General features: G+C 36.1%; 1 protein-coding gene across 19 annotated transcripts in view; it reads left to right on the plus strand.

Moving 5' to 3' along the window:
• ITSN2 (intersectin 2) overlaps positions 1-25,480 on the plus strand; it is a gene marked incomplete at its 3' end in the record, with an annotated part of 203,066 nt that overhangs the window by 106,956 nt on the left and 70,630 nt on the right. For 16 of the 19 annotated variants that reach the window (XM_082427412.1, XM_082427407.1, XM_082427414.1 and 13 more), the window contains 5 exons: positions 5,211-5,350; positions 6,406-6,486; positions 15,756-15,892; positions 19,510-19,646; positions 20,690-20,787. In XM_082427412.1, coding sequence (XP_082283538.1) covers positions 5,211-5,350; positions 6,406-6,486; positions 15,756-15,892; positions 19,510-19,646; positions 20,690-20,787 — 593 coding nt within the window. The remainder of the gene's footprint in view (positions 1-5,210; positions 5,351-6,405; positions 6,487-15,755; positions 15,893-19,509; positions 19,647-20,689; positions 20,788-25,480) is intronic. The other 3 variants (XM_082427403.1, XM_082427401.1, XM_082427402.1) reach the window with 1 other exon arrangement.

Genomic DNA, 25,480 nt, shown 5'->3' on the forward strand with positions numbered 1-25,480 from the left:
CAGTGTAATTTAGGAGAATATAATATTTCTCTTGATTCAAGTCTCAACCAGGAAACTGAAGAAAAAAAAAATCTCTACATTGGATAGCATGCCAATAACAATGTAGCAGAAGAAAGATTTATTTAAAGAAAAGTAACTCTGCAAATGTGTTAGAACTAGCTAAAGTATCCTAAATGTCTCCCACTGAGTATCTGTCAGTTTTTTCATTCTAGGGCTCTTTATTACACTTCTGGTTTTTCAGGCGGGCCAGTAAATAGGTTCATCCCTCTTCTTTGCCCAAATTCTGAACAAATTAAGAAATAAGGCAAAGGAGCAAGACGTGAGAGACCAGAATATCACCTCATTATTAATAAAGCTGATGTTAGACAGCATGGCTTATCTGTGAGCAGTACAGCTGCCCCTGTAAGACACTGGGTGCACGAACAAAATAGAATGCAGATTCCTGTAGGCAGTTCAACCTCAAGAGAGCAAGGGATAGGAAAGGTATAGGGCTGTGTACACCCGGGTCCTTATCTTGATCTCACCAAGTATTTAAGAGTTAGAAAGAAGCTGGGACTGTTGTTCTAGTAAAGGTCCCTTTACATCGAAGAAATACCAGGAATAGAAAATTTGATCTTGTGAACTACTCTTTATTATGTCTCCCACCTTCCACTGATGTCTCGTCTCAGACAATCTTCCTTGCACAGGGTGCTTTTCTTGGCCGTTCGAAGTGTATCAGCTCCTACCTTACCCCTCACAGGCATTCCAGAGGTAGGATAAGGCAGCACTCCTGATCTGTGCAGGGTAGAAAGTATACTGTCATCTTCATTGTTAGTATTTGGATTGTGAAGAGAATGTAGAATATGTCTTATTAGGGGCCTGGTAGAGCTACTCTTTCTCTGTGGAATGTGATCCAATTTAGCTTTTATAAATTTATTAATCTTTGCTGTAGTCCAGTTTAGAATAGGAAGCTCTTATTTGGAGTTTGCAAAGTACCCAGTATCCCTTAGATTCCTCTGTCCATAATAGTAACCATTTAAGATTATCAGCCATGTGCCAAGCACCATGCTAGGTAGTTTTCATGCATTATTTCCGTTCATTTTTACAACAACCCTGTAAAGTAGTCGTTGTTATTTCCATTGTGCAGCTTGGAAAAACTGAGGTTCACAGAGAATAAGTAATTACCCAAGATCATGCAATAGTAGGTCTCAAATTCTTGTGTGTCTGACTCCTAAAGCCCACCACACTACCATGTTGCCTCTTTCAGTTACCTAACACAGTGCTCGTAGACGTGATATGATCACATTCAGTATGAAAGCATCCATTATTACTGATGCTCATTTTGAATACTAAGAATGAATATTCTTTTACTGTTATTTTTCCCATTGCTTGTCTCCCACCTTGACTAGAATAGGACCCATGCCTTATCCTTCACTTTTACCTACCATTGAACAAAGTGCAAGGCCTTGCATATAGCAGATGTGTAATTTAATGATTAAATATTTATTGAAATACTGGAAAACTGTTAGAATTATAAGACAATTTAACAAGGTGCCTGGATACAAAATCAGCATATAAAAATCAGCAACTTTACTATATATCAAAAGTATTTATTTAGAAAATAAGGGGAAAAAAGGTCTCATTCACATCAGCATTCTCATTGTTAAATGAACAAAGAAGAAATGCACAGCCATAAAACTTTACTGATTGACATAAAAGATTCCTGGATAAGTAGATACATATTATATTCCTGAATGAACTCGCTCAATATTTTAAAGATGTTATTTTGTTCTCTACTAATTCATCCATATATTCAGTTTTATTCCGGTTTCCTTAAATGAAACTTGACAAGATAATTCACAAATTAACCTAGAAGAGAAAATACACAAGATGAGCCAAGACTTAAAAAGAAAAAACATTGGTAGGGGGAGGAGTCTAGCCCTATCAGATACCAAAACATGAGTTATGAAAGGTATAGTACCTAAAATAATGTATTATTGATCCAAAATAGAAACAGAACACTGGAACTAAATAGAGAGTCTAGAAACAAGCCTATATATATATATATATTATATATATATATATATATATATATATATATATATATATATATATAGCAATTTAGGATTAGATAAAGTTGGCATTTAACATCAGTGGGGAAGGGATGGGCTTTCAATAGTTACTATCTCTTCATTAAGTGATTTGAGGGATAGTTGAAAGGGGGGTGAAGAAGCTGTTTACCTCACTCTATGCAGATATAAATTCTAGGTAAAGTGGGAGGCTAAACATAAAATATAACTCTAGAAAAAAATGTTACAGAGGAAATCATTTTTATAATCTTGGTGTCAGAAAAGTCTCTTCAAACAATACATAGAGCTATGAAGGAAAATACTTAGTTTTTGATGAAATAAAAATGAAAAACTTTTTCATGATGAAAGATGTCATAAACAGTAAAAAAAAAAAATTGAAATATGTATGATACAACAAGAATTTAGAGCTTATACAAGTCAGAAACTAAGACAAGCCAATAGGAGGAAAAAGCCAGCAAAGGTTGAGATGAGACAATTCAAGATGAAGGCTGATAAATGTAAGTAGATGGCCATATAAATAGATGTTTATTTGATTTCAGTAGTTGTCAAGAAAATACAAATTAAAATGACAATAAGCATTTTTTTTGCCAGTTAGCAAAAATGAAAAATGAGTGATACAATCTCCAAAATTTACAAGCAGCTCATGCAGCTCAATATCAAAAAAACAAACAACCCAATCCAAAAATGGGCAGAAGACCTAAATAGACATTTCTCCAAAGAAGATATACAGATTGCCAACAAACACATGAAGGGATGCTCAACATCACTAATATTAGAGAAATGCAAATCAAAACTACAATGAGGTATCACCTCACACCGGTCAGAATGGCCATCATCAAAAAATCTACAAGCAATAAATGCTGGAGAGGGTGTGGAGAAAAGGGAACCCTCTTGCACTGTTGGTGGGAATGTAAATTGATACAGCCACTATGGAGAACAGTATGGAGGTTCCTTAAAAAACTAAAAATAAAATTACCATATGACCCAGCAATCCCACTACTGGGCATATACCCTGAGAAAACCATAATTCAAAAAGATACATGTACCACAATGTTCACTGCAGCTCTATTTACAATAGCCAGGACATGGAAGCAACCTAAATGTCCATCGACAGATGAATGGATAAAGAAGATGTGGCATATATATACAATGGAATATTACTCAGCCATAAAAAGAAATTAAATTAAGTTATTTGTAGTGAAGTGGGTGGATGCAGAGTCTGTCATACAGAGTGAAGTAAGTCAGAAAGAGAAAAACAAATACCGTATGCTAACACATATATATGGAATCTAAAAAAAAATGGTTCTGAAGAACCTAGGGGCAGGACAGGAATAAAGACGCAGATGCAGATGTAGAGAATGGACTTGGGGACACGGGGAGGGGGAAGGGTAAGCTGGGACAAAGTGAGAGAGTGGCATGGACATATATACACTACCAAATGTAAAATAGATAGCTAGTGGGAAGCAGCCACATAGCACTGGGAGATCAGCTCGGTGCTTTGTGACCACCTAGAGGGATGGGATAGGGAGGTAGGGAGGGTGGGAGGGAGACGCAAGAAGGAGGAGTTATGGGGATATATATATATGTATAGCTGATTCACTTTGTTATAAAGCAGAAACTAACACAGCATTGTAAAGCAATTATACTCCAATAAAGATGTTAAAAAAAAAAGAAAAATGAGTGATAGTATCTGGTGATAGGGATATGCAGAAACAGGTAATTTGGTGTCATTGTTACTGGTACAGCTTTTTGGAAGGACAGTTTGGCAGTTTCTGTCCAAACTTAAAGTGTGCACATCCTTTTACGTAGCAATTCTTTCACCTCCTAGCCTTTTAAAATACTTCCATGTGTGCGTTAAAATGTACATACAAGTATGTTTATGGCAGCATTTTTATTTAATAGTAGAAAATCAGAAACAACCTAAATGGCAATCAAAAAGGGAATAGTTACCTAAATTACGGAATAGCCATAATGTGGACTACCAGGGAGCAATTTTAAAGAATGAACTAGATCTAGATGTCTTTAATGGTGAGATGTGTTATTAAATTTAAAACAAGTTGCTAAGCAGCGTAGACAGCGTGATCCCATTAAAGCCCCATGGAAATGCTGAATGTGCACATATCAAGTACCTAAGGGGGGTAGGAGGTGAGATGAAGAGATACTTTTTTACTTTTTACTCTATATGCTTCATTTTATTTGAATTTTGTACTAGATTTCTGTACTTTAAAAAATACAATAAAGTTTTAAAATATGTACAGTTGACCGTTGAACAACGTGGGTTTGAACTGCACAGGTCCACTTCTATGCAGATTTTTTTCAATAAGTAAATACTACAGTACTACACAGATCCGTGGTTGTTGAATCCAAGGACTTAGAACTGTGGATATGGAGGAACTGCAACCACGTATGCTGAGGGCCAACTGCAAGTTATACTTGGATTTTCAGCAGAGCAGAGGGTCAGCCCTCCAATCCCCCTGAGTTGTTCAAGGGTCAGCTGTATTTAAATAGATGGTAAGATTGCTATCTTAATTTATTGAAATGTAGTCTGCATCATATATTTCCATCCAGTTTTTTCATCCTTGCCTAAATGTGTAAGAAAAGGTCATATAAAATGAAGCTCTCTGTTCTACCTCCTAAAATAATACCACTGAATGATCCAGTTAGTAATATTTGTTGAGTCCTTGTAGTGAATATTCCCCTATTCTTGGGAGCACTGAGAATAAATAGAAAGCTTCTTTAACAATAGGAGCTATAAATTGAGTATTTACTATGGGCCAGACTCTGTACTAATGGCTTTATATCATCACCTCATATATGAGGTGGGTGATACATAATGCCCATTGAATAGGAGAGCCTGCGGATGAGATGGGTGAAGCACCTTACCCAAAATGGAGCGTCACTTCAAGTTCTAGTACTTTTGAGTACAGAACCAGTGCTTATAACATTTCCATATGAGGATCTTCCAAGATACCCGAAAAAGGGAAATGACTGCTGATTGTTTTTTCCCTTGAGTTGATCCACCTTATGTGTGTATAGCCTTTGGCTCTCTAGTTACACCAATTTGACCAGACAGTAAATGTTAATTACTGGTAATGACAGGAACTTCTACCAAATGTAAACTGTATGATGTTTGTATTTCAGATTTAGGAGTTGGTTTACTTCATAAAAAATCATTAGAAAAGGAAGAATTATGCCAAAGACTTAAAGAACAATTAGATGCTCTTGAAAAAGAAACTGCATCTAAGCTATCAGAAATGGATTCGTTTAACAATCAACTAAAGGTATTTATCTTCTATTATACTCATTTTTAGTTAGCTGCCTTTTTACCTTCCTTATTTTGATTTAATTGAATGAATAACTGAAGCTATTATTGTTATATATAGTACATTTCATAATTTATTTTTATAATTTGAGCTATACCAGAATTGTAGGATTGTTTTTAATGTTCTCTGTGTATTGTAAACATTGAGTCGTGTAAATATATAATTTACCATAGTTTCCAGTTTTTGATGACTGTTTTTATTGGCATCTATACATTTAAAAAATAATTACCTTTGTCAGTATTAGGATTAGTTTAGATTAGATTTGTCAGTATTAGATCTCAGCCAGAATGATCTTAGGCAAATTTGAAAATGGGAAATATGGAAAATTTTAAATAGTCCAGGTTGTAGAGGCTCTTTTAACACACTAAATTCTTTTTTTTTTTTTTTTACAATTTAATTAACCTTTGTGAAATAATGCCATAACCAATGAAATCCAAAGCATAATTTGGCACTAAAATTTTGCATGAAAAGTAGATTCATGATTCATTATTTGCTGCAGTGGCAGAACAGATGTCCAAAACGTATACCATATGCTTATCATTCTGTGCAGTGTTAGTTGTATACTGAAGCCATGCCCGTGAAAGAAAATATTAAAAGCTAGCAACCAGAGTAATGGCACATGATTAAAATTTGGGACTAGTTTCAGTTACTCCCTTGCTAATGAAGCATGAAGTTTTTAGAGCATAACGTATTACAAAGCTTTTCAGGCAGCTCTGTGTCTCTTCATGTGACTTTCATTTTGCTAACTTATTTAGAATAATGTTACACCAACCATAGAGTAAACAGAATGGTAAAAGAAACCATGGTGGCTTCCGTTAAGAAAGGGAAGTTTGAGGTGAATAATGTTAATAATACATTCCACACAAGCATATATTCTGTAGAAAAAAAATTTAAAGAAGACTAAATAATTTGTCATTGATGGACAGACAAACCAGCCAAGTTATCTTCCCTACATTATTTTTTTAAAAATCTGTACCTAGTTTAATTGGCTTTTTATCTGCCTTATCTTACAGTGTGGGAATATGGATGACTCTCTTCTTCAGTGCCTTTTGTCTCTGCTAAGCTGTCTCAACAACCTCTTCCTCTTACTTAAGGTTATTTTCTAATATCTAGCTCCTTTTCTTTGAGTTACTTTACTGTTTTCTTTTTTAAAAAAACTAGACTATTCTTTGCATTTATCTAAATATCCTTGTTTGAAATAACATATACAGTATAGACATTTTTCTTTCTGCTTGCTTAAATATCCTTCTGCTGTCTCACTGCCTGTTTGAGTCTAATGCCAGGAATCAGTAGGGTTGCCCAGAGTAACCTTTCTCATGAGGAGCCCAAGACACTGAGAAATATTTCCTGGTTCCCGTACAGCATCCCTGTGAGTCGGGCTAACTGATGGGATGATTACTCATTCAATTCAAAGGGAAACTAAGGGAATGTGAGATTAAATTATTTACCCATATCACTGAAATTACTGTTTAAAATAAAACTTATACCTTTTGAAATTTCTTGCAAGGTTATGTCATGTATATGTCAGGCTGCTTCCTAATACTGCTATAAGGAAAAATCTTAAAGAACCAATAATGCAGGTGCAGCTTTAGTTTTGTCTAGTTATCAGCCCTCATATTTAGATATGCTTGCACCACAGATAAAAATGTTTAAATCATATTTATAAATAAGTAGTTCACTTTGTCATGTATAGATAGCACAAAGAATATTTAAAACATTCAATGAATTCCTATTTTGATTTAGTTTAAAGAAAGTTGCTTTATATTTACCACTTGCTGACCCTAGTAGATTTTCGACTGTATTCTACTCAGTACTAAAATGGATGGTAATAGGGCAATTACATATATATACACAATGAAGACAGGAACATAAGTAGAGCTCATTTGTTACCTAAGCAAAGGTAGGGCAGTTGGAAAGATGGTATCATCCTTTCCTTTATGGTTATAGCATGAATGGCCAGATTATCTGGTCTTAGAACTTTTGCTGCAGATCACACAGAAATGTAAACCTAAGTTTCTTCACGTATACAGTGCAGTTTGATGATATTTGTGGACTGTACTCACACACAGAAGTCTGATTCTTCGAGTTAGCATTTGATTCTCCACAGGCTAGCAGATTATTTTTGTCTCTTGTTTTTCTTTCTTCCTTCTGCTTCCTGCCTTCCAGCCTTTCACTGCTTGTTGAGGTTTCATCAGAGGCAATTTAGGAATGTAAAAGGGAATGAAACCTATACTGTCAGAGTGGTCAGGAGACTGACTATTGTTACAGAAAGCAAGAAAAGAGGCTTTCTGTGGTCATTGGAAATGATACAGAGCAGTCAGTTAACTTAGTACTGAAAAGTATCCATTGAATTGTCAACAAGGAGACCTTTGAAGACCTTGCTGAAAGTGCCATCTCAGTTGAGTGACCAGCAGAGGCTGGATTGCGGCAGATCAGGAATGAATGGGAGCTGAGGAGGGGTGGAGTGCGTGTGAACAGCTCTTTAGGAGAGTGAAAAGAGAGCATGAGGAAAACTTTGTTTAAGAAAGATGACAAAGGATACAAAGTTTCAGTTATGCAAGAGGGATAAATTGTGAAATCTACTGCACAGCATGGTGACTATAGTTAGAAAATTTCAACTCTACAATACAGTATTGTTAAGAGTATATATATCTTAAATATTCTCACCACAGAAGGAAAGAGAGGAAGGAAGGAAGGGAGGGAGAGAAGAGAGAGAGGGAGAGAGAGACCGACGGAGGGGGGAAGAGAAGGAGCGGGGGGGAAGGAGGGAATGGTAACTATATGAGGAAATGAATATGTTAATTAGCTTGATTACGGTGATCATTTCACAGTGTATATGTGTATTGAAGCAGCAAATTGTATACCTTAAATATATACAGTTTTATTTATTTATTTATGGCTGTGTTGGGTCTTCGTTTCTGTGCGAGGGCCCTCTCCAGCCGCGGCAAGCGGGGGCCACTCCTCATCGCGGCCTCTCCCGCCGCGGAGCACAGGCTCCAGACGCGCAAGCTCAGCAATCGCGGCCCACGGGCCCAGCCGCTCCGCGGCACGCGGGATCCTCCCAGACCAGGGCCCGAACCCGTGTCCCCTGCATTGGCAGGCAGGCTGGCTCTCAACCACTGCGCCACCAGGGAAGCCCTATATACAGTTTTTATTTACCAATTATACTTTAATAAAGTTGAAAAATAAAAGAATAATTAGGACCACCCTTGAAAGTGGTATCACCTTTTTGTGCAGCATATGGATACATGAGGAATGGATAGTTTCTGTTAGGACAGAAGAATGGAAATGGAGAAAATTAAGCTTTTTAGGTAACTAACCTTATCCATCTCAATGTCTTAAAGATGATTGCCAAGCTCAAGACAAATATTTCATTGCTGAATTCCCAGCACCTAGAACAGTGCATGGAACATCATGTGTGGCAATACATACTTGCCGAATGAATGAATGGTTTTGAATGTTCTCAGTCAGAAAAATATACAGCATTTAGAGTTAGTATTGGTATATAGAGTTTATGAGAAAAAAGTAGAAAGAAATTAGTCAAAAAACAGCAGAAAACCATGTATCCCAGGTTTTAGGAAAACTTCTGATTCCATGTAATTTATTCTTTTAAGTAAAGGCTATTTTTTAAATTCAAAAAAAGGAAGAAAGAAAAGAAAGACAAGAGTTACAAAGTAGAAGAGAGAGGAAGGGAAGGAGGAGGAAAGTGAGAGATTGAGACTGACTGTATAAAATAGTGATAATTGATAGAGCAAAGTCCCAAGGAAGCAGATTAAGATATAATCTGGAGCATAGATTGAAGGACAAGAGAAAAAAAATACTTCCAGTGTAGCATATGGGAATAAGATAGGTGTGAAGTCGGTTAAATTTGTTGGTGGAGAGTAGGAAGTTGATAGCTTCAAAACCTAAAATCAGAAGCAAGTTGGATCATTACAAGGAGTCTTCATGGGTGGTTGAGGACATGGAATAACTCAAACTAGGCTAGAAGGAGATGGCTACAGCTGCAGGAAGTTTTATTGCTTTTGAGATGGAAAGATGAGGGAGTTCCAGTCTGGCTTAATGAGGCAAGATTATTGGCTGGTAGTGAAAAGAATGAATGGAAGATTGGGAAATTTCAGGAGTAAAAAGTAGGCATGAAATACACATCTTAGTGGGGGTGGGGAGTGCAAGCTTAGTAGAGGAAAACAGTAGGTGTCCTGAGCAATGTTGAATGCCTATTTGAAGTTGGAGTTCATGAATTTAAATTGAAAACAGCAGTCCTAATTGTGTCTTTTTTTTTTTCTCCACCGAAGTTCAGCTGTTTATGTGTAAGCATGGAAAAGGATGATTACATAGGTTAATAGATTCATACGGGTTTGAGGTTTTAATAGACATGGGCAGAGAGGGAGAAACAAGGGAGTTACAGATCTTAACACAGTAATTGTGATAAACATGAACTCAAATATGTACTGGACATGAAGGGATATGAAGAGAGGAAGGGGTGCTGATGAAAAAAGAGAGGATGATAGGGTCAACAGAATGGAGGTCTCAGTGAGGTTGGAAACCTGTTGAAATGGATGTACCATATATAAGAAAAGCTTGAAGAATAAGAACTTATGTTTGGAAAATGGGATACTGATCAGTGGTAGTTCTCTTTGTGATGATGACGAGATTCAGGGTATAATAATGCAAATGAGGAATTAAATGGAGTAAAAAAAAAGTCATTGTTGAGGAGATCAGTTGTTTTGTTTTTTCTTTTTTTAGTCAAAATGGGAAGTTTTATTTTTGATGGATTTTATCACAATAGAAAGTTATAATCCTTCTACTGTGATGCTTTTAAACTTTATAACCTTCTTAAACCATATACACTTTATTATAATTATGTTTTATAAAGCTACCTATACAGAAAATCTAATGTCAAATACTTACATTTGCATAAATCCTATTTGTGTTTTTCAATATTTTTTTCAATAATTCTGAGGCAGGAAAGGAACAATGCCAAGGGATAATTAAGCCTTCTTATCTGTATAATATTCACTTGGAAAATTTTCCTCCAGTGTGCTGAAATATATGTTTAGCCCCAAGAATGAACATTGAGAATGCTTTTGAATTCATAGTTTCTGGTCACTTAGAGTGACTTAGCAGAGCTGCTCAAGTCCTATCAGGACCCTGGACACCAGTTCTTACAGTTTTCAACTCAGCATCAAATAAACCACATGTTCTTAGTTGTTACTTGACTCTGATATTTCCCAGGTTACTATTTCAACCCCTACCTTTCTTTTTTTTTTTTTTTAACATCTTTATTGGAGTATAATTGCTTTACAATGGTGTGTTAGTTTCTGCTGTATAACAAGATGAATCAGCTATACATATACATATATCCCCATTTCTCCTCCGTCTTGCGGCTCCCTCCCACCCTCCCTATCCCACCCCTCTTGGTGGACACAAAGCACCAAGCGAATCTCCCTGTGCCATGCGGCTGCTTCCCACTAGCTATCTGTTTTACATTTGGTAGTGTATATATGTCCATGCCACTCTCTCACTTCATCCAGGCTTACACTTCCCCCTCCCCGTGTTTGAGGAGATCAGTCTGAGTTGAGGTTTTGATGGGGTCATCTACGTTGATGTCAAAGACTGGAAGAATAATGAAAATGAGTGAATGAGGATCAGTGACTAGGTGATCCATAGATGACAATAAAGAGGAAGGGGAGGGTGGTACTGCTGGATGTTGTTCTGAGCCTCAGAAAAAGATGGAGTTTGTAAGAGTGAGAAGAAATAATCATCTAGAAATGGCAATGAAGAGCAAAGAAAATACTCAGGCCAGAAACTGGTAAACCATCCTCAACCAAGCAGTCAAATTTAACATTACCCAAATGGCAGAAGCTGACATTATGTGTCTCCTGATATGATGCACTGAAAAAGACACATCACTTCTATACTATTTTTGCCAAAAATATTTCATCCATGTAAGTGTAAGGAAATAATTAGACAAACTCAAATTGTGGTTTGGTCTGTAAAATAGCTGACTAACCCACACTCTAAAAATGTGAATCTCATAAAAGATGGAGGAAATCTTCTCACAATGACGAAATGAAGTGTATGGTCCTTGATTGGATTATGGAGCCAAAAAAAAAGCTGTTATTAAGGATAATATTTACACTATTGGGAGGGAACATCTTTTGAATATGAATTCTGTATTAAGATTATTATGTCACTGTCAAATTTCTTTAGTTTGGTACTGACGTTGACACCGTAGTTACGTAGAATAATGATGAAGTTCTAGGGGTGAAAGCATCAGCGTCTTCAACTTAGTCAAATTTTTTGTAGATCTGAAAGTTTTCAAAATAAAAACTTGGAGAAAAATTGAGTTGCAAAATGTTGTCAAATGTTTATGAAAATGAAAAGAATAAGTATATTTTTAAATTATAACAAACACTGGAAAATGGAGAGGAGATGGGGGATAGTGTAAATGAGCAGATTCCCCATATTCCGTATCAGAAGTCAATAACTATTTTCTAATTCATAAATCAAGATATACTAATAATAGTCAGGATTTATTAAAGGCTTTATCTGTGACTGGCACTGTTCTAAATGTTTTACTTATATTAATTTATTTAATCCTTAATATTAACCCAATGAGGTAGGTTCTATTATTTGTTCACATTTCACATAGGAGTAAATTAAGTTGCCCAGGGTCACACAGGTAGCAAGCAGAAATTCAACGCAGAGAGTCAGGATTTGACCTTAAATGGTTATATTTTTTTTAAAAAAGATGAAAATTTATAAGCTAAGGACTATTATGAAAAATTTTGCACATAAATATGAAAACATAGGTGAAATGAACAAATCAGAATTTGCTGAAACTGGCTCAAGAAAAATAAAATATTTAGGTAGCTCTATTGTCACAAAATATTTTAATTCCATAGTTTAAAATCTTCCCTAAAAGAGAATCCAGACCCAGAATTTTACTGAAGGAATAAATAACTCCAGTCTTATACATCTGTTTCAAAATGTAGAAGAGGGAATATTCCCAACTTATTGTACGAAACTATCATAAACCTCAAATTTTGATAAGAATTGTATAAGAAAGGATCATTATAGACCAATTTAGCATAGAGGCAAAAATTCTAAAGAATATTGAAAAGTTGAATATGGAAATTTATAAGAAGGATACTCCATTATGGCCAAGTTGGATTTATCTTAGCCATGCAAAGATGATTTGACATATAAAACTGTTGACTGTAATTTGCCATATAAACAGATTAAAGGAGAAAAATAGTATGCTCATCTCACTAAATGCAGAAAAGGTATTTGATTAAATTTAACATCTATTCATGATTAAAAAATGAAAAAGTTATTAGCATATTAGGAATGGAAGAGAACTTCCTTAACCTGAAAAGAATGATCTATTATTCTGTTAAGATGGAGTACAGTTCTGTTCGTAAGTGCAGATTGTTTACTTCTTTTCAGTTAACTGATAGATTTTTTTTTAATTGAAGTATAGTTGATTTACAATGTTGTGTTAATTTCTGCTGTACAGCAAAGTGATAGTTAACTGATAGATTTAACCAGGACCTCCTGGAAGCATGACTTAACTCAGAGGAGTGAGTCTAATGATAAGAATTTCTAGGATCATTGTAAGTCAGGCAGAGGAAATGTTTTTGGGAAGCCCTGTGGTGCTCTTCAAATCTTATTAATATGCATAGTCTATGGTTTATGTATTTTCATTCATCCAGTAAATACTAATTAAATAACTACACTGTACCAGGCTCTCTCTTGTGTGGAGATACCTTGATGAAAGACAGTCCTGTTGTCAAGAAACTCACTCCAGTGGAGACAGTCATACAGTCAGAAGACACTGCCTGTGATAGGGGAATGCACAGAACGTCTTGGGGAGCACAAGGAAGCTCGTTAACTCACACATTGGAGGAATGGGCTAATGAAGGAAGACTTGGAACAGTATTTTAAAGGACAAGTTAGGGGGCTAACCTTACAGCCATATTAAGATCAGACATTAGTTTGGCTCCTCATTACTCTCGTTTTAAACTTATAATTCTATTTATGACTTCAGCCAATAATATAGCTAATATTTATTGAGGACTTACTGTGTGCCCTGCACTATTGTAAGCGCTTTATGTGTATTAACCCATTCAGTCCTCATAGCAGTGTTGTGAGGCATGTACTATAATTAACCCCATTTTACAGATGAGGAGACTGTTAAGTAACTTTCCTAAGATTACTCAGCTAGTCACAGACAGAGCCTGATTCAGACCTTGGCATTCTTATTCCAGACCCATGCTCCATGAGTCCTTATCACTAAACCACACCGCTTCTCCACAGATTGTAACCATTGTAGTCTTCTGCTTTTCAATATAGTTGTTTGGGGTTTTTTTTAAACGATTTTTTTGATGTGGACCATTTTTAAAGTCTTTACTGATTTGTTACAATATGGCTTCTGTTTTATGTTTTGGTTTTTTGGCCGCGAGGCATGTGGGATCTTAGCTCCCTGACCAGGGATCGAACCCGCACCCCCTGCATTGGAAGGCGAAGTCTTAACCACTGGACCGCCAGGGAAGTCCCGTCAATAGAGTTTAGAGAAAGGTGCAACAAAGAGAACTACAGAAGCTGAGATCTGTGAAAACTTTTCTATGAATGTAGTATTTGTATTCTTGTTGTCTTAAGCTGCAAGTCTTGATCTTAGACATTTTGGACATAGTCTCTGGATACCACATTTACTCAGATTAGATCTACCATTTCAATCAAGTTAAAAGGGTTCACCTATAAAATATTTTTATTCCTGAAAGAAGTAGAGCTTAGGTCGTTTTCGTTTGTTTGTTTGTGGTTTGGAGTTTTGTTTTTGTGTGTAGATAGATGCCCCAATCTTTTACCAAAAAATTCTATCTAAATGTCGAAGCTCCCACCTTTGCCATGAGGTCTCTTTTGTTTATTTCAGGTTTTTGTGGGAGTTTCTTAGTTTTTTGGGTTTTTTTCCTCTTCCTTATCCCAGGCTTTTTCTACTCCCTTGTTCAGGATTCTATAGATTCCAAGTAAAAGAAATTCAGTTCAAAATAGTTAAGCTGAAAAGAGTGGTTATTGCAAGAGTACTAAGACCACTGACTGAATCAGTAGACGGGGCAGTTCCTAGACACAGGAATGAAGTTGGAGATTTGGTTCCCCCAGCACTCCCTCTCTCTCCAGCTCTATCTCTAATCTTTGCTTCTCTCTTTCCTGTTTTGACTTCATTCCTACCCCTGCTGGCCTCACTAGGAAGTGGGGCAGCTCCAGGTTTACCTTATCCCATTTTAATGAGTTTAGTGAAGGAAAGACTTCTTTCTCCCCTCTTCAATATATCTGAATCCCGGGAAGGGATTGTGGCCCAGCCTGGATCATGTGCACATCCTTTGAACCAGTCATTCTTGCCAGGGAGGTGAGGTGCTGTGATTGTTTAGATAAGTGACCACACTTGGGTGGGAGTGGGAGGAGCACTGAATCTGACAGACTCATCAAAACCACATAGAAGGGTGGGATTGGGGGGTAAATCAGCTTCCCAAAAGGAGGAAGGGTGCTGTTAGCAGAAGAGGGAAAGGAAATGCTGAACAGATAATCACAAGTTTCTGCGAAGACACTTATCTATATCCCAGATTTTGGCAATTTAATTTGAGACTGTGAACTCTTTGAAGACAAGAACTATAGACTTGGGAGTCAGACGGCCTTGGATTGGATCGCTGTGAATCTTCATAGCACTTTGCACAGAGCTAGATGCTCAATAAACAGTTGTTTATTTTAATTCCTGTTTGGAATACTTTTCATTATTTTGGCCCATTCTAGTCATGGTTTTAGGTAGACATTATCTTTTCCATTTTTAGTTATTAAATTATTTAATATATTATTATTTAAATTAAATAAATATTGAATAATTATTAAATTATTGAATAATTGCTTCTGTGTTTAGTTCAGTATTTTACTGGGTAAAAGTTATGGGTAACTTGGTTAAATTACATGTGTCAAAAATATGACTGAACAAAATTCCTCTTCAAATGTTATAACAAGCAAATTATTTCCCCGTATTTTTAGTAGATTGCTTTTTTATTGAAAATGAAGTACTAAATCAAAGAATTGGCTTGTGAAAGATTCTATGTTCCTTAGAAATGAATTAATATAAAAGCAGATGATTTTAACATGCATTTGTCCTCAGTGGCCACATACCTTAAATACTTACTGTTTTCAAGAATTTTTCAATCATCTAGATTTTTTAAGACTTTTAATCTTTTTACTTTAGTTTAACTTGCTTTATGATTTTTATCTTTTAATGCAGTTGCCACATTTTTGCATAAGACAAAAGTATTTAAATCAATGCCACGTTGACTTTTTATCTTCTCCTTAGGAACTGAGAGAAAGCTACAATACACAGCAGTTAGCCCTTGAACAACTCTATAAGATCAAACGTGACAAACTGAGGGAAATTGAAAGAAAAAGATCAGAGCTAATACAGAAAAAGAAACTAGAAGACGAGGCTACAAGGTAATATAGTTGATAAACTTATTATACTATATTGCTATTAGAATTCTAATTTTGTTGTCCATATTTTTAGTTTGACTATGAAAAATTAAGGGGAATAAAATGATTATCCTAAGATGCTAATTAGATTCTAAATTTTAGAAGTTCAGTCCTTCTTTTGTGGACTGAGTTTACAGTAACCAATTTTATGTTCCATTAGTGAAAAATACAGACTTTGGAGTCAGACCTGGTTTAGAATTCTTGATCTACCACTTACTATCTGGATGATCTTGGTTAAGTCACTTTACCTTTTGGAACCTCAGTTTTTCCATCTGAAAAAGAGACACATTAATGCATACCTCATAAGTAACTCAGAATTAAATAAGACTAAAGAGCCAAGTATAATGTTTTGCAGGTAATAAGCACTCATTATTTCTATCTCTCCATAATAAATCCATTACCGTTTCCTGAAAAATCATAAAAACCAAGTACTTAATTTTATAGAGTGTAATACTGAGTGTAGAAATGCCATGTTGATGCAGGCTTCCTTGTATATATCTGAGCTATATCAACTGCCTACATTTATAGCAAGGAAAAGTGAGACAGTTGTGGTATCTGAAGCTTAGAACCATTCATTTAGAGACTTTGCATGATTTTTTTTTCTATCGGTAAGATTCTATTTCTAATATGTTCCTATGTTTCTCCCAAGTTCTCTAGTGTCAGAAATTATTATAATTAGTTAACAAATATCAACAAACCAACATTTCTTTGCCCTGGAGAAGAGTAGACAATAATGTCTATGAAAGAGCTAATAGTTACTGGGAAGGCAAGAAAGACACATTACCATATTACAGGCCTCTTTTCTTAATGGCTTTAGAATAACCACTTTAACACATTTTTACTGAGTGGTCACTGTTGACTGTGATGCAGGTAGACTCTGGGTTACTCCTTGCCCCTAGATTTCTCATAATTCTAGTAGGAGAGTCAGACAGCTAAACAAATGGCTATAATATTCTTTATTCTAAAGAATATTGCTACTACTTTTGTGATTCCCTAACAAGAGATACCAGAATAATATAGATGTAGAGACAGTAAAGTTCAAATTAAGAAGGCTTTTATTTGCCACCTAACTTGTGCCACTTAACATTGCACAAGGGAACTGTGCAGTACTGCGCAACTAGTCCCTGTGTTAGAATTTTCTTTCTTTGTTTTTTTTTAGTTCTATTTGAGTTTATTGGGCTCTCCCTTAGATATAATAAGTCCATTTCTAAAAAGTAAAATGAGTAGTTGTCAAAGAAATTGGCAGTCATCAAAATAAATCCAGTCACATGCAGAATGTTCCACAAATATTATTTTAACTCTTCTGAAGAGCATCCTCAAAACGACTTTTATTCATTCATTAGTAGTAAATAATCTTGATTGACAGAGATGGAGACTGTCATGTGCTAGTTAAGAATTTTCTGCTTACACATGCAAGTATCTTGATATATCTCCATCATTGCTCACAATTCCTTTCAGGCCAACAGACCATATTAGTAATACACATTTTCATTTTATTCATTGTCCTTGCACATTATCCTGCTTTAGTAGAGGGAAGAAATCAGAACATGTAGAATTGGTCCAGAGCTGGGTGTTAGTACTGCATCTTGATTTCTTGGCCATTTGCTCAGGTATGTTGCCTTCTCATCCCAAGCTATTGGTAATAGTCAGATTTTCACATTGTAGATGTGACCTCTTTGTCCAACTTCTGAAGCATCTTCTGGCCGTGGACCAGTTTCTCATCCACAAACACGCACATAGAAACTTTACCAAAATTTAATTTTTTATTCTCTTAACTCTCTAGTCTTTTCTCTATCCCAGTAAATATGTGGCAGGTACTCTGATAGTGGTGTTTATAATGCTATGGGAATTTAAATAAAGGTAGGTTGGGTCATCCTAGGCGTGGGAGAGTGTCAGGGAAAGTTACTGAGAACTGGGAAAGGGAATATTGGTCGGAATTGCTTAAGGACTGCAAGAGAAGCATGCCTCTCAAAGGAGAGCTGGATGTCAGTTACGGAAAGTGCTAGAGAAAGCACTCTGCAAAGTGATAGAGGGTGTAGGAGGATTTGCAAAGGGTTGAGAGGAAGTTAGTTGTGGGATAATGAACCAGGAGTATGAATTATAAGACATTTGGGGGATGAGGAGGAAGGGTTCATGACTGAGTGGGTCTACAGTTTTTGGAATTATCCAGGATTTCCAAATTCCTCCAGGAATTATAGGAAGAGAGATATGGCATTAAGCCAAGACTTTCACCTTAGTGGGGCATAAATGCCCCCAAATCCTAGGGATGCATCCAGTCACAATCTTCACAGCCCCTGATAATGTGTGCTGAGACTTGAAGAAGGTGCTAATTAGTGGTGACTGCTCTGCCTCCAGTAAGATCATAAAAAGTATAAGCAAGGAGAACTCCAGTGAGCATTAATTCTAATACTAAAACAACTAAGCTGATCTTAGACCATCTTGACCAGCTAGAAATCAAGCTGCAGCTATATCAAATGTCATAGAAACATGTACAGAAGTATGGACCTATAGAGGAAAAATGCTCTATTATCTAAAATCTAACAAATGAAAAAGACTTTTAAATGATAATATAAGAAGTAGATAATCTGTCCAGCAGCATTTCCTATTTTCACAGCAATGACTAAATCCCGAAAACAGGGATTAGCTAGGATAGTGGGAATAAGAGTTTGACAGCAGTCCTTGTGAAGAATCTGGAGAGAAGGGAAGGAAATTCACATATAATTTTTAGATTTGTTTTCTGAATAGTTCCATTACAGTTTTTTTCCACATTTTTCTTGTGTTTGGGAGGTTGGCTGGCAGGAAGAAATTTGAGAGTGTGAGAAATTGTTAGTCATACTCCCTAGCTCATCTACTTGTGCTTAGTTTCTCTCTTGATTAAGTGATTGATTAATTGGTTTTCCCCTTCAACCCTGATCCCCATGGTTTCTCCACACCCCCCTACTAATATCTCTTTGCTATATATAATAAATATATAACTATATAAGATTGTATTTTTTTTTTTAATTTTGTTATTTTTGGCTGTGTTGGGTCTTCATTGCTACATGCGGGCTTTCTCTAGTTGCGGCGAGCAGGGGCTACTCTTTGTTGCGGTGTGCGGGCTTCTCATTGCGGTGGCTTCTCTTGTTGCGGAACACAGGCTCTAGGTGCACGGGCTTCAGTAGTTGCAGCACACGGGCTCAGTAGTTGCAACATGTGGGCCCTAGAGCACACAGGTTTCAGTAGTTGTGGTGCATGGGCTCAGTAGTTGTGGCGCACAGGCTCTAGGGTGCGTGAGCTTCAGTAGTTGTGGCCCATGGGCTCAGTAGTTGTGGCTCGCAGGCTCAGCAGTTGTGGTGCACAGGCTTAGTTGCTCCGCTGCATGTGGGATCTTCCTGGCCCAGGGCTCGAACCTGTGTCCCCTGCATTGGCAGGCGGATTCTCAACCACTGCGCCATCAGGGAAGTCCCTAAGATTAAATTTAAACATATAAGAGATACATAATTTTTCTTTAGTTTGTCAGGAACAAAATCTTCTATTACATTTTTATTTTGCATAAAAAAAAATTGAGGACATTATGCAAACTCTTTTTCTTTCATGTAAAGGAAAGCAAAACAAGGAAAAGAAAACTTATGGAAAGAAAATCTTAGAAAGGAGGAAGAAGAAAAACAAAAGCGACTCCAAGAAGAAAAAACACAAGAAAAAGTTCAAGAAGTGGAGTGGAAAGCTGAGGAGAAACAAAGTAAGGATAAGGATGAAAACAATTGATTTGATTTTTCTGAAACAGCAACAAAAGCAACAAGAAAAAAATAGACTGATGAGGTTCAAAAAAAGAAGAAAATTAAAATGAATGCTAATCAGAGTCAGAAAAGACCTTTTTCTAAATTAAACTTGGATGAGAAGTTCGTGGGTTTATTAAAACAGACTGAGGAAAAAAAAAAAAACAGACTGAGGGTAGAAATCTTAAAGCAACACAAAGAAAAGAATATAGGCGTCACTAACAGTGCATAAACCCTGACACAGTTTTCATAATTGAAGTAAATAGTTTAAAATATTTTATTCCACCAGTGTAACTAAACTGTTTATTTTAATGAAGCAACAGTAAAGTTTTAAGTCTTTGCACACTGAAATTTTCTCAAAAGATATACATTGTTTTTGATACACCCCAGAGTGCGTTCCTAAAATACTTTAAATATTATTGTATTTCTTCTGAATGCACAAACCTTTGAATCCTTATTAATGATACAGTGTGTTGTAAATTTTCTAAGTTAAAGCATTTATTCTACAAATGAGCAAAGTAAAATATCTTTCATCTATTGTCTAGTACACTTGTGAACTCTTGTACTGTTTTTTTTTTTGGAACCATACTGATACATCTGTAGTCAACCCTGTTTACTGACTAACCTTCTGTCTGTGACCTCCCTTTTGTGCTCTTCTTCCCTGTGATATTCTGACCTCTCAGATCAAATTAAGCCTCTTGCAACTTAGTCTTCCTCCACTTGACACACCTCAATTACCACCCCACCTTCCCTCATCCATGGGCATGGCACACCCTGCAAGCCATCTCTTTGTTTTACTGACTCCTACTTAAGACGAATATCCTTGTTTGTTTTTATATTGATTCTGTGACTATTGAAAATATTTAAATTCTAACAAGCCTATATTAAATGGATTTTCATGATACTGTTTGATGCTCAGTTTTTTTCTTTTCAAGCTCTTTATTGAGTCATAGCAAAAATGTGTATATATGAAAGAAGCAAATAATGACAATTATCTTCTCTTTAGGTGAGCCAGCCCGTGCTTTGGTAAATTACAGAGCATTATATCGCTTTGAAGCAAGGAACCATGACGAAATGAGTTTTAATTCTGGGGATATAATACAGGTAGGAAACAAAATCTTTTTTTCTCATGAATAAGCTGAATGCAATGTACTATATTACTTTCTATAATAATATTGAGTATACTATTATATAGTGATTTACCATTTTAAAAATATATCTTAAGCATTACCTCATTTGGTTCTTATGACATACCGCAGAGCTGCATAGGACAGTTATTATTACTGCCATATTCTAGGTAGGAAGACTTAACACAAGTTGTAACTGTCAGCAGCACACTGCCACACTGCCAATGTGGGGTGCAAGTACATGTCTTTTGATTTCCAAATCCAGTGTTCTTTCCACTCTGCCATACTGCTTTATGTCATAAAAGGTGATATTTTGTTATTTTAATAAATTACCAATGAAATTTGGGGGAACTGGTTATTTTCTGGCAACCATTAAAAGAGTTGAAGGAGTTAAGTTCTGTAGCTCTAACTAGATGCAGACCCTTGTTCCTTGGAACAAAAAGATTTTTATTGTATAATCACAAACCATGTAAAATGGATGAATAAGAGAAGATGCAGGGAATAGCATTTTGACAGAGCTATGTGATTTACTGGAAAGAATACAGGCTTTAGAAGCATACCGACTTCAATTTTAATCCTGGCTTCAGTTTTCTTCTTAGTAAATAAAGGCAATATTACCTAGAATACCTAGCCAGTGTCTGTTTTCTTTTTTAACCTGCACTGTCACCAGTTTGGTGTATTTTATCAGTTAGGTAGCAAATGTTTAATGATACTTGGAATAGGGTTTACCAGAACCATCTATTCAAATGCTCAAGACAATCCCCAGCTACACATCCTTCTGTTGCCATTGCCACACTGACAGTGCCATAGCTGCTCCTCAGCTGAGGAGCTTGAGTCCACAGGCTTCTGGCCCTGCCGTTCCTCCTCTTCTACTTGGTGATGATGAGGTAGTGTCCAAGAATGAAGCAATGTAGCCTAGCTCTGGGCATGTTTGGTCAAGAGCTTACTTATATTTTTGGTTATATCTTTTATTTGTTTCAGCAAATACTTGTTGGGAGCTATGATAGGCTAGGGATATAGTGAACAAGACAGTCTCTGCTCTTAGTGAGTTTATAGTTTAATGAGAAAGACAGACATCCTAAAGAAGTAGAGGAAGGAAGAGTGTAGACTGCTACCAGCTTTAGAGCAGACGTCTCCCACAGTCAGAGAGCCAGTCTGGTGGTAGTGACAGCAGGAACATAATGTTAGCTGGAGTTTCTTGAGTGCTTGTGTTCTCTGCCGAATCTTTGATGTAAAGAATGAGTCATGAGTTACTACCAGATACCTGATTTGGACAGCTTGGTTAATAATGGTGTTCATTCATTAAGAGAGGAAGATTAGAAGGAGGAAATTTAAGTGGGAATTATAATGAGTTCAGTTTGGGATGAGTTTCAGATTTCTAGGCAGCAGTTGGATATCCAGAGATATCTAGAGGCCAGTTTGTATGTCATCAGTGTGTTGTGACGGTTATTGAAGACGACTGTGGCAGAGCTCATCCAAGGGTGTAATAAAGAAGGGGGAAGATGACTGAGGATGCATTCCCTGAAAAACACGGACATGGAAGGGATTGTTAGAGGAAGGGGAGCCATAAAAGAATGACTAGAGGTAGGAACAAAACAGAGTTTAGTGTCAGGGACATTTGAGAAGAGTGGTCCACATGTAAAATAAGACAGTACTAAAAAAATAACCATTAGATTAACAACAGCACAGTTATTGTTAACCTTGAGGAGAAGAGTATTAGTTGAGTGGAGTGGTGGGGGAAGAAGCCAGATTTCAGTGAGTTGAGGAACAGTTGGAAGGGAGGAAGAGGAGACAATGAATATATGAAACTCTCTGAAGGAGCTTGACTTTTGAAAGAGGGGAGGAAGCAAAGGTGGTAAATAATGAGGAATGTGGGTTGAGGGAAGTTGTTCTTGTTTTTTGTTTTTTGTTTTTTGTTTTTTAACTTGACAGAAGCTTGAGCAAGTTTAAATAATAGAAAGGATCTGCAGAGGAAAAGGGTTAATCATACCAGAAAGAGTAAATCACTAATGGAGGGAGGTGTTTTTTCTAATTAAAATGTAATTTACATTGAGTGAAGTGTACAACCATAAGTGTACAGCTCAAATAATTTGTACATGTATATAGATCTTTGAAACCACCACTCACTTCAACATACAGAACACAGAGCACTCAGGAAGGCACCTCATGCCTCCCTGTCAGACTTCTCTGTTCTGACCAATGGATGGAGAGGAGGAAGATTCTTGATAATCTGGAGGGCTTGGGATCTATAGCACAGGAAGAGGAGGAGGTGGAAGGGCTAGATACATTTTCCTTTGTGATTGGAGGGCTGGACAAAGGGATGGATGGGATCATAACTTGTGCTGAGGTAGAGGTGAGGTCAAATCTGAGGGCTTCTGTATTGTTGGTAAGATAGGAGGCAACATCTGGTCAACTTAACGAATGAAGGTGGCAGAGGAGGTTTGAGTGAAAGTGAAAAATATGATAAATTCCACTGAACCATGGCAACATTTTTCATGACAACCTATTTTTCTATCCTTATCTGTTAATGCTATTTTTGAAGTAATAGTTTCCCTAGGCCTGTGAGAATTTATGTAAAATTTTCTAGTTTAACTCTCTATGTAAATTGACAACTAGAAATCAGTTAGAATTATAAACGACAGGTATGAAATTGGTTAAAATTGACCCCTTACAGAGCCAACCTGGTCTAACTCTGAATAATAAATGATTGGGCCTTTTCTTCTTCAGAAGGTTGAAAATATTAGGAAATAGTATTAAAGAAATTTTGCTTTTAAAAGTTTGTAAGAAAAGGAGGAAGTTAGTGTTTGAATGCCAGTACTCATACCTTTCAGTGATTCCTTGCCTTTAGACCAAATATTTAAATCAGGTTTAGGTTGCATATTCCTCAGGGTTTATTATGTTGTTGCCTTCATTTTTAGTGCTCTGGATTAGCTATTTTAAACTAGTCTTAACTAGATCTACAAGATAATATTTTATCAATGGTTCCTTTCGTTCTATTTCAGAACACCATTTTATGGTAATTAGATAGTTATGATACTATCTATGTAGTTAACCAAAGCAGCTTAGATTGAGGGATTTTCTGAATATCTCATTAATGATGTAATAAATAGCCAGACGTATGGCATTAAAATGAGAATTATTTACCAGAAACACAAATGAAGTTGCCTGATAATAAGTCCATTTGTTATTAATTAAACTTTGAATCTGTTGTTTATCTAATTTAGAATAGTCCATTCAAGTTAACATTTGTTGAGTTTCTAGCCATGTGCCTACTGGGGATATATAAAAATGAATAAGGAAGGCAAAGTTTAGGAAGAAAAAAGAAATATGTATAATTGTACAAAATATAATGTGGTATGTTTAGATTAACCATTTAAAGAAATAAAGTGCTATAGGAACCCAGAAGATGAAGCAGTAACACAACCAAATAGCATTGGGAACATTTTCCCCAAGGATAGGATGGAAAAAGGGCTCAAAGTATTATGCTTTATACTTGTTTAGAGCTTTACAGTTTACTAAGCACTTTTATAAATATTCTTAATTTAATCCTCAGAATAACCTGGAGGAAGGTTGGGCAGGTATTTTCCCCCCAAATTTATGGATGAACAAACTGAGGCTTTAGATGATATTCATTACCTTACAGCAGATTACCAGCCAGGTGGCATGGCTAAGACTGAAGCATGGTTCTCTTAACTCCAAAGTCTGTGTTCTTTCCCCTAAACCCGACAAAATTCTGGCAGGAGGAATATCTTGAACAAAAACACTGAGGCATGTGAGCGCCTGGTGTGTTTAAAGAATGTCACATAACCATTTGCCTAGAATATGGGACAAATATTAGGAGATGAAGCTAGAAAGGTAAGTTGGTACTTGACAAAGAAACCACAATTTCAGAGGCCTTGAATTCTACACCAAGAAGTTTGAACTTTGAAGAGCTTAAAACTAGAGAGATGGGATCTTCTAGGATAAAAATTGTAATGGATCTGCAGTGACTCAGCATAGAATAAAAGACATCAAGATTGGAAATGGAGAAGTAAGATTTAATTTGCAGAAGACATGATTGTGTAGAAAATCCCATAGAATCTTAAAAAGAAAAAAAAAGCTACTAGAAGTAATAAGTGAGTTTAGCAAAGTTGTAGGAAACAAGATCAATATACAGAAATTAGTTGTATTTCTACATACAAGCAACGAATATTCAGAAATTGAAATTAAAAATAACATTTACAGTAACATAAAAAATATGAAATGCTTAGATATAAAACTGACAAAAGATGTACAAGACCTGTTTATTGAAAACTACAAAGTATTGTTGAGAAGAATGGAAGACCTAAATAAATGGAAAGCTATACCATGTTTATGGATTGGAGGACTCCGTATTGATAAGAAAGCAATTCTCCTCAAATTGTTCTATAGTTTCAAGGCAGTTGCAATCAAACTCCCACCAGGCTTTTTTTTTTTAAGAATATAAGCTATGCGGTTTAATTGTATACATTGGTGTTAAGATTTTTGGCCTTATTACTTGCATATGTGATCTGTTTAACACTCTTTAAAACAGAAAATCATTGAGTAGCAATCAGATTTCAAAAAGTCTTCCAAGTACAGCCAGACAGTTGTCTACGTGATATGCTACATAGGACAACATAGAATGTACAATTATATTAACACAGACTTCT

The sequence above is a fragment of the Balaenoptera physalus genome, assembly GCF_965194825.1.
Source record: "Balaenoptera physalus genome assembly, chromosome: 15".
In the NCBI taxonomy this organism is placed as follows: domain Eukaryota; kingdom Metazoa; phylum Chordata; class Mammalia; order Artiodactyla; family Balaenopteridae; genus Balaenoptera; species Balaenoptera physalus.